Source organism: Pseudophryne corroboree, chromosome 8 (genome assembly GCF_028390025.1).
Source record: "Pseudophryne corroboree isolate aPseCor3 chromosome 8, aPseCor3.hap2, whole genome shotgun sequence".
In the NCBI taxonomy this organism is placed as follows: domain Eukaryota; kingdom Metazoa; phylum Chordata; class Amphibia; order Anura; family Myobatrachidae; genus Pseudophryne; species Pseudophryne corroboree.
In genome coordinates, this window is record NC_086451.1 from 78,470,404 (window position 1) to 78,487,597 (window position 17,194).

Sequence of the window (17,194 nt, forward strand, 5' to 3'; positions counted from 1 at the left end):
GTGATGGAGCTATCCCGGTAGTCTATAGCCACTTTCCACACCCACCCACCCTCCTATTACACTATCTTCCCTTTCACTTTTAAATCTTTTTTGTTTCTTCTTTCCCATTAACTGATAGTTTTGAAGATTGGATGCTGTATTTTAACTTTTTACTGCTTTGTTCTATAATACTATGCATTATTTCTGACTTTTTTCCTCCAAAAACAAATTGTCTAAAGTTGGGTACACACTACGCAATATTGTAAACGATATCGCTCAATTTCACCCTTTTGAGCAATATAATTTGAAATATCGACCAGGGTGTACGCACTATATTGTTAACGAGGCATGCTCCCATGATTCGATAACGATATTGTTGTAGCCTGTGCATGCAGCTTAATTTTGACTATGTCGGGCAAAACGGCATGTTCAGGCCGGAAGGGTGGAAGGGGGTGACGTCAACTTATATCGTTAGGCATATCGTTTGATGTGCACGCACTATATCGGCTGTCCGGGAGGGTAGGGAAAACACTAGGCTATATCACTAATGGAGCATGTAGGTAAATGTATGAAGCAGTGATAACAGCGGAGAAGTGAACCAGTGGAGAAGTTGCCCATGGCGATCAGCATTGAAGTAACATTTAAAATTTGCATATTATACAATTGTACAGAGCAGCTGATTGGTTGCCATAGGCAACTTCTCCATAGGCTCACTTCTCCACTCTTATCAGTGCTTCATACATTTACCCCATAGCGCCTAGTGTGTACCTGGCTTTAATATATAAGTTGAATGCCCAAAATGTATTTAAACTTGGCAAGGGGTTGGGAATGCGTGACTGGCGGTCAGCATACCTCCGCCGGTTTCCTGGCAGTGGAATGTTGACGGTGGCGAGGGGAGGGATCGAGCGCAACAAGCCCCTTGCAGGCTCGGTGGCGACTCGCGGACATCCACGAGTAGGAATAGTCCCAAGTGGGCGAGATGTAGAGGGAAGTGTGAATGGCGGTCTTCTGACCGCTGGTCACATAAATACATTCCGTAGCAAGCTTTCAGGGACAGTACCTAAACAGAGATTTGTTTTAATAGATCATAAAACAACGAAAGCGTTCCTTGTGTCATTCATTTTTACCAGTTATTAGGTCTACAAGTTGTACCCAAATTTTAAATTTTTATTTATTTATTTTTTTATAGTAAAGTATTCCAGAAAAAAGTATTAATGGAGGGGGTATTGGAGAAAAAAAATCGGATTTTAAATTACCTACCGGTAAATCCTTTTTTCGTTGTCCGTAGAGGATACTGGGAATCCATTTAGTACCATGGGGTATAGACTGGTCCACTAGGAGCCATGGGCACTTTAAGAATTTGATAGTGTGCGCTGGCTTCTCCCTCTATGCCCCTCCTACCAGACTGTCTAGGAAACTGTGCCCGAGGAGACAGACATACTTTTAGAGAAGAATAGATAAGGAAAGTGGTGAGATTCCGAACCAGCACAAAGAACAATAGGAAAGCCATGCTAACCAAACTTGAAACACGAACAGCAACAGCTGAACAAACCACAATACTTAACCAAGTAACAGTGCAGGAAGAACGAAGCACTGGGCGGGCGCCCAGTATCCTCTACGGACTACGAGTAAAGGATTTACCAGTAGGTAAATAAAATCCTATTTTCTCTTATGTCCTAGAGGATACTGGGAATCCATTTAGTACCATGGGGAAGTACCAAGGCTCCCAAACCGGGTGGGAGAGTGCTGAGGTTCCTGCAGAACTGACTGACCAAACTGAAGGTCCTCAGAGGCCAAGTTATAGAATCTGTAAAACTTTGCAAACGTGTTTGAACCTGACCAAGTAGCTGCTCGGCATTGCTGTAATGCCGAGACCCCCCGGGCAGCCGCCCAAGAAGAACCCACAGACCTAGTAGAGTGGGCTTGTACAGATTTTGGAACCGGCAAGCCTGCCGTGGAATGAGCATGCTGGATTGTAAGCCTGATCCAGCATGCAATAGACTGCTTTGAAGTAGGACATCCAATTTTAATGGGATCATACAGAACGAACAGCGAGTTGGATTTCCTGTGACGAGCTGTTCTCTTTACATAAACGTTCAAAGCCCTCACAACATCCAAAGACTTTGAAGTAGCAGAGGTGTCCATCACAGCTGGAACCACAATAGGTTGGTTGATGTGAAAAGCAGACACCACCTAAGGAAGAAATTGCTGACGAGTTCCGAGTTCAGCTCTATCCTCATGGAAAATTAAATAGGGACTCTTGTGAAACAACGCCCCTAGCTCCGACATGTCTTGCTGAGGCCAAGGCCAACAGTGTGACGGTCTTCCACGCAAGGTACTTTACGTCAACCTCCTGTAACGGTTCAAACCAGTCTGATTAGAGGAACTGCAGCACCAAATTAAAATCCCAAGGTGCCATGGGAGGCACACTGGGAGGTTGGATGTGCATAACACCTTTCAAAAACGTCTGGACCTCAGGGAGAGACGCCAATTGTTTCTGAAAGTAAATAGACAAGGCTAAAATTTGGAGTTTAATGGAGCCTAGGCGTAAGCCCACATCCACTCCCGACCGGAGAAAAAGCAAGAGACGTCCCAGATGAAATTCCACCACAGAATATTGTCTGGTTTCACACCAAGAGACATATTTCTTCCATATACGGTGGTAATGTTTAGATGCTACCCCCTTCCTGGCTTGGATCATAGTCGGGATGACCTTGTCAGGAATCCCTCTTCTGTCTAGAATCAGCCGTTCAACTTCCATGCCGTTAAATGTAGCCGCGGTAAGTCTTGAAAGACGAACGGCCCTGTTACAGAAGATCCTCGCGAAGAGGCCACGGATCTTCGATCAGCATCTCGAGTAGATCCGCATACCAGGCCCTTCGAGTCTAGTCCAGAGCAATGAGGATTGCTTGAACCTTTTCCCTTATTATTCTCTTTAGAATTCTTGGGATCAGAGAAAGTGGAGGAAACACGTACACCAGCTGGTAGATCCACGGAGTTGTCAGAGGGTCTACCGCCACTGCTTGTGGGTCTCTCAACCTGGAACAAAACCGCTTGAGCTTCCAACGTGTCAACCACCGGAACACCTCCGGGTGGAGGGCCCACTCGAAGACCGCTGACAACGCCACCGTGTGTTTTTCCGCCCAGAAGAGAATTCTTGACACCTCTGACATTGCTGCTCTGCTTTTCGTTCCGCCCTGTCGGTTTATGTACGTTACCCCCATTATATTATCTGACTGTACTTGAGTGGCCCGATTAAGTAGAGAAGTAGAGATGAGGCCTGCAGAAGGGCGTTGTAGATTGCCCTGTGTTCCAAGATGTTTATTGGAAGGACGACTTCCCGACTTGACCATCTTCCCTGAAACTGCACCCCCTGGGTGACTGCTCCCCAACCTCGGAGACTTGCGTCTGTGGTTAGTAAAATCCAATTCTGAATCCCGAACCTTCGACGAGGTGAGAAGTCTGTAGCAACCACAGAAGGGAGACCCTGGCTCTCGGCGACAGACAGATCCTCCGGTGCATGTGAAGATGTGATCCAGACCATTTGTCCTACAGATCCAGCTGGAAGGACCTCGCATGAAATCTTCCGTACTGAAGCGCCTCGTACGAGGTCACCATTTTCCCCAGAAGGCGAATGCACAGATGCACAGAGATCCGGGTTGGCTTCAGGACAGCCCGAACCATCAACTGGATTTCCATAGCCTTCTCCAAGGGAAGGAACACTCTCCGAGACTCTGTGTCTAGTATCATTCCCAGGAAAGGAAGCTCCTACGTCGGTTCCAGGTGAAATTTTATAAGTTCAGAATCCACCCGTGATCCAGGAGTAGTCTGGTTGAGAGGCCAATGCTGACCAACAACCGCTCCCTGGATAGAGCCTTTATCAGAAGATCGTCCAGGTACGGAATTATGTTCACTCCCTGTTTGCGGAGTAGAAACATCATCTCTGCCATCACCTTGGTGAACCCTCTCTGTGCCGTCAAGAGACCAAATGGCAGGGTCTGGAACTGGTAGTAACAGTCCTCCAGTGCAAACCGTAGATAATTAATTTTAGATAAGCATATGTGCGTATCAATATCAATCTAGAAACCAGTGGTGTGAAGCTGTATTCTGTTTGTATATTATTTGTGCATGTCTACTTACCCACCTTGTATATCTCTACATCTCAGACAATATCTCCAACTAGTCGTAGTGAGATACTTAACTATTTGAATAATTCATTAAAAGTTACGCTTTAAAATTTACATATAGCATACGGTATTTACCGATTGTGAAGAGTGCGCCCACAAAAAGGTCTTCTTTTCTTTCTCTGTATAGGTTTGCAAACCGTAGATAAGCCTGATGAGGCGGCCAGATCGGAATGTGAAGGTACGCATCCTTGATATCCAGAGACACTAGGAATTCACCCTCCTCCAGACCGGAGATCACCGCTCTCAGAAACTCCATCTTGAATTTGAACACCCGTAAGTACGGGTTCAACGACTTCAGGTTCAAAATCGGTCTTACCGAACCGTCCGGTTTCGGTACTACAAACCGAACAAACCGTTCTGCAGATGAGGTGGAACTGGAACAATGACCTGAGTCTGTACCAGTTTTTGAATGGCGTCCTATAAGGTTATACTTGCTTCCTGTGAAACTGGTAAGCCTGATTTGAAGAATCTGTGAGGTGGGAGCTACTGAAACTCCAGTCTGTAGCACTGGGAAATAAGATCTATGACCCAAGGATCCTGGAATGATGTTATTCAGATGTGACTGAAAAATTTTAGTCGGGCTCCCACCTGCCAGTCTTCCAGGCATCGCGGTCCACCGTCATGCTGAAGGCTTTGAGGAAGCAGAGCTTGTGCTCTGTTCCTGAGAACCGGCAGCTGCTGGTTTTCGTGGTTTACCTGTAAAAGAACCTCTGGTCTTGCCCTTAAACTTGGCAGTCCGAAAGGACTGTAGAGTAGGTCCTGAGTAGGACTTCTTGGCTGAGGGAGCTGCAGAAGGAAGAAACGTGGACTTAACCGCAGTAGCTTTAGAGATCCATTTATCTAGTTCATCTCCAAATAAGGCCTCTCCTGTGAAGGGTAGGCCTTCCACGCCTTTCCTGGAGTCCGCGTCAGCAGTCCATTGGCATAGCCATAATCCTCTGCGTGCTGACACTGCCATAGCAGTGGTGCGTGCATTAAGCAAGCCTTTTTGCTTCCACCATAAAGTCCTGTATAAGTTGCAGGAGTAAAACAATCTCCCCTGAGGCAAGGTACCTAACCCCTCAATTAGGTTACCCAACCATTTGGCGATGGCCTTCGTAATCCACCCACATGCTATAGTGGGTCTCTGAGCCACACCAGCAGCTGTATACAAAGAATTGAGTGTATTCTCAATTGTACGATCAGCCGTGTCTTTTAGGGAGGCTGCACCCGGGACAGGTAATACAATTTTTCGTGATAGTGGATGCATCAGTATCCAGGCTATCGGTGGGGTTTCCAATTTTTTCCAATCCTCAGGAGGAAAAGAAAGAGGATATCAACCTTTTAGGTATTTGAAATTTCCTATCAGGATTAACCCACGGTTCTTCAAACAGTGTATTTAGTTCCTTTGACACACAAAAAGTGGCTGAGGATTTCATTTTCATATTAAAATAAGATTCCTCAGTCTCCTCTGTCACCTTATCAGGAATATGCAGAACTTCTCTAATAGCTTCTATGAGAGCCTCTATACCCCGCGACAGAGTAGCCTCCCCCATCTCTGAGTCCAACTCCCTTCCTCCATGTCTGACCCGTCATCAGAGTCAGACTGCAGGATATGGGCCAAAGGACATTTTTGCTGACAAATGGCAGGGGACTGAGACACTGGTTTGGGTACTGAGTCTCTGTTCATAAACTCAGTCATCGATTGTCTTAAGTATTGCGTCTCTTTCTCATTGCGGAACAATTTAGAAGAAATATTGGAAATCATTCCGCTAACAGAATCCAGCCAAGTTGGCTCTGCCCCGCTAGCCTGGGAGGGTACACTGCAGTGAACCCCCTGGAGAAGAGGAACACAGTGCCTTACATGAAACACACACTCTTTGTCTGACATACTGCAACAGTGACAGCACACACACAGGAACAGGTTAAATGCACAATTAACCCACAAAGAGCCCTTCCAGAGAGACACAGCTAGGGTGCTGTGTGCTGGCTCCATTACTTAGTGCTAATGCCAAGCTTAGCCGGGTCACAGACTAAGTACCTAGATTGGGAACTTAATACACTAGTAAGTGCTCCCCACCTGCAATGACACCCTGGTACCGCTGAGGTAATCTGGAATCTCTCCGGAGGAGCTGCGCGTCCCTGTTAGTCAGCGTCTGTGTCCACTGCAGGGGAAAAATGGCGCTGGTGAGCTGCGCCCCTTCAATGGCGCGCGGTCTTCCCTTTTTTATACTGACTGAGGTAATTTTAGTGCTTAAAATGGAGTCAGCCGCCTTTTTAAGTCTGCAATGTGAACACCCGTAGTGAATCTAGACTCCATTCTCTTCCTCAGAAGCGTTGCGTCCGCACTATGTACTGAGTCTGGAGACCCAGCCGCCCCACGTAGAAGCCGTGCGTCTCCGTACCCTCATGCCGCCATAATGGCCAGCGACCTGCTAACCAGGACACCGGCTTAGTACTCACCACTCTTCTATCTTCTGGCTCTGTTAGGGGTGGCGGGGTGCTGCGGAAATGTACGCTCACTGTGGTGGGGCATGCGTATAGTTCCCTCAGGATCTTAGTGTCCTGTCAGTGGGGAACGGGACCATTAACCCTTCAAGAGGTTGGGCCGCTCCCCCCCTAAGTCCCCTGAAGCAGGCAGGCTGGTGCCATCCAATCCTGCCTGAAAATAACAAACAGATAAAATAAATGCAGGACACTCTTCTGGAGCTTCCAGCGACGTGACCAGCTCCTCCGGGCAAATTTTCTAAACTGAGTTTGGTAGGCGGGGCATAGAGGGAGGAGCCAACGCACACTATCAAATTCTTAAAGTGCCCAAGGCTCCTAGTGGACCCATTTATACCCCATGGTGCTAAATGGATTCCCAGTATCCTCTAGGACGTAAGAGAAACTAAATAAATCACAGAAAAGACGACGACTTAAGAGCTTGTGTCACTATATCAAAATTATGCTTAAAGATAGACTGAAGCAAAGAAGCTTTGGGCTCACACATAGATGGAAGGCAAATCCGCATACGGAAACTCACACATGTAAATGCACCACTCAACAAGTTTATTTACATCTTTAGTACTAATTTCAGCACATTATGCTTCATAACAGCTAAAGCTCCTACCCAGAAGTATTAAGTGTTTACAGCACCAAACACAATTCAATATCCCACCAACCCCCTTTATCTTAGTGGGGGCTGCAAACCTAGCCTGAACGGCAAACATTCGCCAACATCTGCTGCACTTTCCTCAAAGTGGTTTTTACGGTGTACCTGAACAGAGTATATATGAAGTGCACTTTCCTGACTGAGGTTCAGTAATTCACAACAGACACCCGACCCGCACAGTGGCTACTAACGCTTTGCTATTTGTTCTATACCTGCACTTTGAATGGGTCTCCTGTGAGCCGAAGAGGCTTGTCTGCGCCAGTTGGCAATGGGCCGTCTTGAATCATGATCATTTTAACACCAGTTCTCTCCTGGCAAACAAACAGCAACTTTAGTTTTTTATTATTTGAGAAAATGATAAAAAAAGAAAAAGAAAGCGTGCATCAGTTTTTAAGTGAACGATTAGGCAAATCTTAACAGGAAGGTGCATATAAATGAGCCAATCAAGTCATCTGATAATCTATATTAACTAAATACAGATACCCTTCTGACTTTTCATCTAAGTACAGGACAGTTGTGTCCAAGTGGTAATCCTTTATGTGAACCTCTGTTGTGTACAGGAGCTTGAGCGAAAAGTCCAATCAGACACCCCAAATGTCTGATTTGTGGTTGAAGCTACTGATTGGTCTTCTCACTCAGCCTCCTTCCTCTCCACATCCAGTATCAAATTAAACACATGGTAAAATCATAACAGGCCTCCGGGGGGATTGGTGCTGGGATCCCGGCGCTCGGGATCCCGGCAGCAGAATGCGAGGGGGGACGGGGAAGGGGGGGCACAATGGAGCCTCTTGCGGGCTCGGTGGCTTGCTGCGCTCGCCACAAGTTCTATTCCCACTCTATGGGTGTCGTGAACACCCACGAGTGGGAATAGTCCCCGCAGGTTGACATTGTTTGTCGGTGTTTTGATTGCCCGGGATCCCGGCGTCAGCATGGTGACCACCGGGATCACGAGCGGCGGTCACATGACCGCATCCCCTCCGGGGAATGGGGGCATATTTTCCAGGTTGTATTTTAGCTTTAAGTGTCATTTTTAGGAGCAATTAGAATTACAAGTCTTCCCAAGTGACTTGTAGACTTTTGGGGACACATTTAGCGATCTTGTTTTTTGGACCCGGCATACTTTACTTAAAACCGGGCAGGAGTGAGCCATCAGCCGGGAAGCAACTGTTTTTGGATCCTGTTACTCATAGTTGTCAGTAACAGGCCTAAATGCTGAACTGCCGACGGTTGCAGTAATGTTCCAAACAAAATTCAACTGAACATAACTGTAGTGTTTGGTGGGCAAAAGTATCGTACAGCAAAATATCCTTCCAGCCTGCCGCACAAAGGCAGACATTACACCTTACACATGTACTACTTTTACTGATGGACTGAACGCTGCCAACGTTCCATCATATCACCAGTAAGTCAGAATTAGGCAGCACTAGGTGTATTTAATACAGGCGAGAGATGTGATCCATTACAGGAACTTGCCACCAGTTACTGAACCTACTAGCCAAAGACCATCCTTGCAGACTCCCCTGTATTCACGCTGAAGAAGCCGATGCGTCTCTTGCGCACTCTAGCTAAAAAATGAATCTACTAAACGCTTCACAGCAATAACATTGCTGTGATCAACAATTCCGTACACTCCCTGATGCACCATATGCTGCTGGCATTAATAATGAAAGCAGTGACATTTCCAGTACTTGTCAAATATGCATCTAGGAGTGAGTACTGCGGGCTTATTTTCCACATTGCTCATTAAGTAACTGCAACCAGCCATTAACATCAGTCACTGTCTCGCACAGAAATCTCTTTTAAAAGTGTAAAATGGCATTTTATATTTTTTTTTTCCAGATAAAACTAAAAGAAACTAAAATAGAATTTAAGAATTAAGGTTTATATATATTTTTTATTTTTTTTTAAAAAGGTACCAGAGTACCAGGAATTAAGTGCCAATTAGCAGCAGACTGCACTCTTCAAAATTAACATCCTACAAAGCATGTTCCACACTGGGCATAATTACACATTTATACCTGCTGCCGTGCAAAACTATTAGCAAAATGGTGTGGATGGAAAAGAACAAAATATATAGTAGTGGGGGGATAATGAGGATGATGATGGGGCCTAAGGAGGTTAACTCCTGCAGTGCCAGAGTAGCTCAGGGCAAGGACATTTACCTGCAGCTGTTTGATGGTCTCCCCTCCCTTGCCAATGACCAAGCCAACTTTGGACGCTGGAATGAGGATCTCCTGGACGGTGCTATTCCCATCCATGTCATTATGAAAACCAGGCCCATTCCGACAGCGATCCACGATTTGACCTAGGAGGCGCTTTGCTTGCCTGTAGGGATGAGGTCACAAAAAAGGAACACAAATTCCGTTAATCACGTTAACATTTAGCTTTAATAGGGACATCGTTTAGTCTCATTTTTTGTTATTGTTTTAGATACACATTTTGTATTAATGAATGTACCTCCAGGACACACTGAAACAATTTGTAATGTTGTACTCTTTCTTATTTCTTCCTCCATGTACAGATGTGCCCTTCACCAGGTACAGTGCGACTCAGCATGCTCCATACGTGGTATTTGCGTGAAGATGCGTCTTCGGTGCAAAGGGATGCAACAAGTCACTTCTTGAGACTGCGCTGATTCATTTGATATGCGACACTTGTATATCTGTGTGTGACTGAGTCTGAATCTGTATACACAGTGCTACGATGCAGCAGCCACTGATTTTTTTACCACGCCAGGTTCCGCTGTGCTTCGTGTACAGACCCAGACGTACGCATACATACAAGTGTCATATTAATCAGTGCCCAGGACCCAGTTGCTCACTCGCGCCAGGTGTTTCACGCCAAAGCCGTTATTGGAGGCTGGTGCCTTAATAAACTGTACCAAGGGCGGGAACAAACCCTTCAGCCATCTGATATTCCCATAGGTAAAGCATATCCAAAACGGCACTTTCCAGGAATCATAATGTAACAATGGGGAGTTTACACATCTTAGGTCACATACTATAGTTGTCCACTTCTACTTAAAGTTAAGAGACTAACTTTTATTATCAGCATCCCACTGGCCACGAAGGGGTGAAACAGACACTAGATCAATGAGACAACCTGTCCTATGACAGCCGTGGTGATTTCACTGCATACAGACAGCGACCGTGCGATCGGCATATTATATAAAAAAAGGAAAACCACAAAACAAAGCAGAAACTCTAGCGCTTGCTGTGTAATATGCAGTTGCCAATAACACTTATTCCAGTTCAGCGGTCACAGCAGCCTGGCACAAATGAGGGGGCTTTTGAAACGCCTTTAGAACTCCTGAGACTTGCTGGGGTGCAGTGAAACCAGTTATCTTTGCAGAGTCTGGGAGCAGGGGAGGCTGGCTGCCTAATGCAAGCTCTGAGCTAAGAGCTCGTGATGGGGTGTGAGAGGAGGGAAAAGAAAAAAAAAACCCTAAAAATAAAACACATACCGCATCACCTCGGCCTGCTGTGATACCTTTAAGGACTTTTGTGCTGGCTCGCCAAGCGCAAACAAAAAAGCACAGCAATTGTGGAAGGGAGATTGTAGAGATTGGGAATGTAAAAGGAGGGGAGGATAAGGAAAGAGATTATGCTTCACAACATGAGTTTGTATCAAGCCTCCACTAACACAAAGGGAGAGACTACTTGTACCGGTTACCGCTGCAGCTATTACGGAACCTGGGGGAGGGACAGTGCGTTACACTCAGCACTCACTCTATGCTTTCCGGTGCTCCCGTTAGAACGCAGGGTCTCTCGGGCATTCCACCACTATCTGTAAGACAATAAGAGCTTGTTAGAAGTGCTGCCCATCACCGTATATATTAAAAGCATTTATACTTTTTACAAACACTTTGTTCGGTCAACATCCGCTGGATAATGTAAATGTAAGGGCTTCCCATTATTAAAACGACAGTGCCTCTTGCTGTCAAAGAGGGAAATCCACCTCCAGGTGACTTGTACATTTCCTTTCCTGTAAGTTTAATCAAACATGTTTTTCTCAAGCAGCTCTCTGGTCTATTGAACAATACGATATACTTAAATAATTATCCACTTTTTGTTGCCACGAGAAAGAACACAAACCTGCTCTTGACACAAGAGTATCAAAAGGCACAGCAAAACCACGTAGGGACAAAAACACTCTTCGGCTGATATAAATACATTGCTGGGTGACAGAAGCGAATAGCAAAAAATAATGACCTCTGCTAAAGCGTTAAGAGTTATCGGATGGTGCAGAGGCTTTTTTTTAAATTAGTGCCGCACATGTGTAGGCTGAAGTATATTCCTGTGAGGATACAATCCTGTAACCTACCCCTCTACTGTCAGCCAGAGCCCAGATTAGGAGAGGGCAACTAATCAAATCTACAAAATTAAATGCACAGTAGCGCACAGGACCACTAATCCCACAACTGGCATTATCAGAACTGAACTAGGATAGTGAAAATACACTGGGGCTCAGAGTTCAATTGGATATTCTCCACCATTGCAGTAAAAGTACAACTACTCCATTAGACTGCTATAACCACGCTCCGTCCTTAGGAAGCCACCCTGATGCCATCTCATAGGGGTCAAAAAGCTAATTTCTCTTTCATCCGTGGGGCACGCTGTAGCAACAATGGGGTATAGCAAGCGCGAGAGCTCAATCTACATACTGAATTCAGCCAATAAGGCTTTACACCATACTGTACTATAATGATCACTGTAGTGAACTCCCAGTACACACTAGACTGGGCATAATTAAAAAAATATGAAACTTACATGTTCATAACCTGGGGTACGCTGTACCTTTCCCCCTTAAATAGAGTTTGTCAATGACATTTCTCTTGTACAATATACATTGATCTATCACTCGATTTGAAAAATACCATGGTACAACTAGTCACATATTGTATAGAGGAAAAGGTCTTTGGATGACAAATAGTTAGAAAGGTAATTACTTTGCTGGTATGTACTCAAACAGCAGACCCCATAGCCAAAATGCTAATGACCCTGTATTCTATGTGGAACAGTGATCGGAGACTGGAGGTTTGTTTACAACACCGCAGGGGTCAAACCTACAACCCAGATAAAGACACAAGGCCTACGAAGGTGTGAAACTTTCTTCCTGGCCTGCTGTAGAACATAGCTAAAGTTGTTGATACAAGCTTGGTCTACGAGCTTCAAACAGTTATAAAGATAAGAAAAACCGCCCTTGTTCAGGTGACCGAAGGACCCCTTAGCACAATCAATTCATTCTGGTTTTGGAAGGGTTTAAATAATCCAAAGGCGGGGGCTACGAGTAACTGCGAGTTGGGTTTAAGTATGGGAATCACTCAATGAAAAAGGGCTCACTCTAGTGAGGAAGATCAAGAAAGACGACAAGAGTTTTCCCTAGCTTCAGGAAGAGCTCTCACTTCCATACCATCATTCAACACTACAGGTAATCTGAACTTATATTTTCTCCCATTTATCTTTGTCTTTGGAAACTTATTACTTGTGCGATCTTTTACAACTATTACAACCTTGTAACCTTTTTGTAACTATAAGCTTTGAAGATATTCTTGAATTAAATACTTAAACTCTAGTTCTGGTTCTGCGTTTAAAAGACCCAAGGCCTCAAGTGGCCCAGGTTACCTATTTTTCTAGAATAAATAATGGAGTGTGCAGGTGAGAGCTGAAGCTTGCCCTGGGCGTTGGCTCAAAAAGTCACTTCAGCTGGTGGCAGTAACTGCGTTAAAAAACCACACGCTGAGGTAACCAGTAAATATCACGGGCAGCGATTCTCAGTTTGGCGTATCTAGAGAGTTGTCCCACAGGATCGTGACAGTCACTTCACCCAAAGAGTTATAAATTCGTTTAGGGCAGAGTTACAATATAATACAGAATATTGCTGACCAAGGGGCTGATTCTGAGTCACACAGATCACTCTTCACAGATGCAAATGTCAAGTTCCTCCATACAGCGCCTGCGCAGAAGCAGACTTTACGCATGTTCGTCCTATTCTGAGTTGGACACAACTTGGCTGGATCAATCTTTTAGTGACAGTGCGTTTCTGAGTGGGAATAGGGGGCTTGCAAAGGGATAGCACTGAAGCACCGAAACTTGTGGGAGCATTCAGGATGGGAATCAAATTCTCAGTGATTATGAATCCTGCATACGGGGAAAGGAAACCTATATCAGACGGATGGGGCTGGTGCAAGTGAGACACTAATGATAATGATGATTGTGGCGACCGGTACAAGAATTCACACGGACAAGCCCCCAGCATTAGCTGTACTCGCATTAACAAAGTAGTAAAAACAGGCTTCTCTAAAAAGGGGGGTGGGGGGTTAAAAGTTAGAAAAAATAAAATTTGCAGCTAGAAGTACAAAACTCACTGCAGGCGTTAACTACAGCCCTGAGACAGTACATTCTGCTCTGCACCCAGAACCCATATAACAGTGTGCTACCAGACAGGAAAGGTACACATCTCGTAGCTAAAGGGACAGCACACTGGTGTCTGTGTACAAGATGCACAAGCACACAAGCCCATAGTGCCAGACGCAAAACAACACTTTTGCACAGTCTCTGGGAGCCAAGTTGAAAGCTCCTAAGATTCCGGGCTGCACAATTAGCACCTACTCAGTTTCATCTTCCTGGTGCAGGTCTACAAGGCCCTGTCTAAACAAAGGGCATACATGTGGCAAGCACTTTGCGGTTTAATCAATACTTTCATATGCATTAAGTCCCGTAAGAAAGATATCTTACATCATTCACAACCTGTTGCTTAGTGACCAGTTTCTTAAAAATAGTATAAAAGTGTAAATCTTCTAAACAAAAACATGTTTCTACAACGCAAAATGCTTTTTGCAAGCCTAAGGGAATCTTAAACTAAGCAGCGGCTTTCACAAGCTGAAGCTTTATTGGAGGGTTTCACCTCAAAATTAAAAGCCGCAAGAATGTAAAAATAAGATTTTACTTACCGGTAAATCTATTTCTCGTAGTCCGTAGAGGATGCTGGGACTCCGTAAGGACCATGGGGAATAGACGGGCTTCGCAGGAGATAGGGCACTTTAAGAAAGCTTTGGACTCTGGGTGTGCACTGGCTCCTCCCTCTATGCCCCTCCTCCAGACCTCAGTTAGGGAAACTGTGCCCAGAGGAGATGGACAGTACGAGGAAGGATTTTTGTAAATCTAAGGGCGAGATCCATACCAGCCACACCAATCACACCGTATAACTTGTGATACACTACCCAGTCAACAGTATGAACAACAACATAGCCTCGGCTCAACCGATAAACTATAACATAACCCTTATGTAAGCAACAACTATATACAAGTCTTGCAGAAGAAGTCCGCACTTGGGACGGGCGCCCAGCATCCTCTACGGACTACGAGAAATAGATTTACCGGTAAGTAAAATCTTATTTTCTCTAACGTCCTTGAGGATGCTGGGACTCCGTAAGGACCATGGGGATTATACCAAAGCTCCCAAACGGGCGGGAGAGTGCGGATGACTCTGCAGCACCGATTGAGCAAACACAAGGTCCTCCTCAGCCAGTGTATCAAACTTATAGAACTTTGCAAAGGTGTTAAACCCCGACCAAGTAGCTGCTCGGCACAACTGTAATGCCGAGACCCCTCGGGCAGCCGCCCAAGAAGAGCCCACTTTCCTAGTGGAATGGGCCTTAACCGATTAAGGCAATGGCAAACCTGCCGTAGAATGCGCCTGCTGACTCGGAATCCTCCAAGTCCCGTGTAGCCACAGGCACGACATAGGTTGGTTCACATGAAAAGATGAGACCACTTTTGGCAGAAAGTGAGGACGAGTCCTCAACTCTGCCCTATCCACGTGAAAAACCAAGTATGGGCTTTTATGTGATAAAGCCACCAATTCTGAAACACGTCTTGCCGAAGCCAATGCCAACAACATGACCACTTTCCACGTGAGGTATTTCAACTCCAGAGTTTTGAGTGGTTCAAACCAAGGTGACTTGAGGAAACGTAACACCACGTTAAGATCCCAAGGCGCCACCGGAGGCACAAAGGGAGGCTGAATATGCAGCACACCCTTCACAAAAGTCTGTACTTCAGGAAGCGAGGCTAATTCTCTTTGAAAGAAAATGGATAAGGCCGAAATTTGGACCTTTATGGACCCTAATTTTAGGCCCAAAGTCACTCCTGTTTGAAGGAAGTGAAGTAGACGGCCCAAATGGAACTCCTCCGTAGGAGCCGCTCTGGCCTCACACCAAGAAACATATTTTCGCCATATACGGTGATAATGTTTTAACGTCACGTCTTTCCTAGCCTTGATCAGGGTAGGAATGACCTCCTCCGGAATCCCTTTTTCCGCTAGGATCCGGCGTTCAACCGCCATGCCGTCAAACGCAGCCGCGGTAAGTCTTGGAACAGACAGGGCCCCTGCCGCAGCAGGTCCTGCCTTAGAGGAAGAGGCCACGGATCTTCGGTGAGCAACTCTTGCAGCTCCGGATACCAAGTCCTCCGTAGCCAATCTGGAACAATGAGGATTGTTCTGACCCTGCTTATTCTTATTATTCTCAACACTTTGGGTATGAGAGGAAAAGGAGGAAACACATAGACCGATCTGAACACCCAAGGTGTCACCAGAGCGTCTACCGCTACCGTCTGAGGGTCCCTTGACCTGGCGCAATACCGCTTTAGCTTTTTGTTGAGACGGGATGCCATCATGTCTATTTGAGGCAGTCCCCACCGACCCGTGATCTGTGCGAAGACTTATTGATGAAGTCCCCACTCTCCCGGATGCAGGTCGTGCCTGCTGAGATAGTCCGCCTCCCAGTTGTCCACCCCCGGGATGAACACTGCTGATAGCGCGCTTACATGGCCTTCCGCCCAGCGTAGAATCCTGGTCGCTTCTGCCATGGCCACTCTGCTCATTGTTCCGCCGTGACATTGTCTGACTGAATCAGAACCGGTTTTTCCCGAAGCAATTCTTCCGCTTGACGCAGGGCGTTTATATGGCCCTCAACTCCAGGACCTTGATGTGGAGACAAGTCTCTAGATTTGACCAGAGACCTTGGAAATTTCTTCCCAGTGTGACTGCTCCCCAGCCTCGGAGGCTTGCGTCTGTGGTCACCAGGACCCAGTCCTGAATGCCGAACCTGCGACCCTCTAGTAGGTGAGCACTGTGCAGCCACCACAGGAGAGATACCCTGGTCCTGGGAGACAGGGTGATCCTTCGATGCATTTGTAAATGGGACCCGGACCACTTGTTCAAGAGGTCCCATTGAAAAGTCCTCGCATGGAACCTGCCAAAAGGGATGGCCTCGTATGAAGCCACCATCTTCCCCAGGACCCGCGTGCAATGATGCACTGAAACCTGTTTTGGTTTTAATAGGTCCTGACCAGGGCTATGGGCTCCTGAACCTTTTCGACCGGAAGAAAAACCTTTTTCTGGTCGGTGTCTAGAATCAGGCCCAAAAAAGTTAGACGCGTTGTAGGGACTAGCTGGGACTTCGGTATATTGAGAATCCAGCCGTGTAACTGCAACGTCTTCATGGACAGAGACACGCTGTCCAGCAACTTCTCCCGAGATCTCGCCTTTATGATGAGATCGTCCAAGTATGGGATAATTGTGACCCCCTGCCTGCGCAGGAGCACCATCATTTCCGCCATAACCTTGGTGAAAATTCTCGGGGCCGTGGAAAGCCCAAACGGCAACGTCTGAAATTGGTAGTGACAGTCCTGCACTGCAAATCTCAGGAACGCCTGATATGGGGGGAATACCGGAAACATGAAGGTAAGCATCCTTTATGTCCAGGGACACCATCCAATCCCCCCCCCTCCAGGCTGGCGATGACCGCCCTGAGTGATTCCATTTTGAACTTGAACCTCTTCAATTACAGGTTCAGGGATTTTAGGTTTAAAATGGGTCTGACCGAACCGTC

General features: G+C 46.1%; 1 protein-coding gene across 2 annotated transcripts in view; it reads right to left on the bottom strand.

Annotated features, from left to right (window-relative positions):
- FUBP3 (far upstream element binding protein 3) overlaps positions 1-17,194 on the bottom strand; it is a 116,684-nt gene that overhangs the window by 38,295 nt on the left and 61,195 nt on the right. For both annotated transcript variants that reach the window (XM_063936713.1, XM_063936714.1), the window contains 3 exons: positions 11,028-11,085; positions 9,462-9,624; positions 7,512-7,610 (listed from right to left, as the gene is read on the bottom strand). In XM_063936713.1, coding sequence (XP_063792783.1) covers positions 7,512-7,610; positions 9,462-9,624; positions 11,028-11,085 — 320 coding nt within the window. The remainder of the gene's footprint in view (positions 1-7,511; positions 7,611-9,461; positions 9,625-11,027; positions 11,086-17,194) is intronic.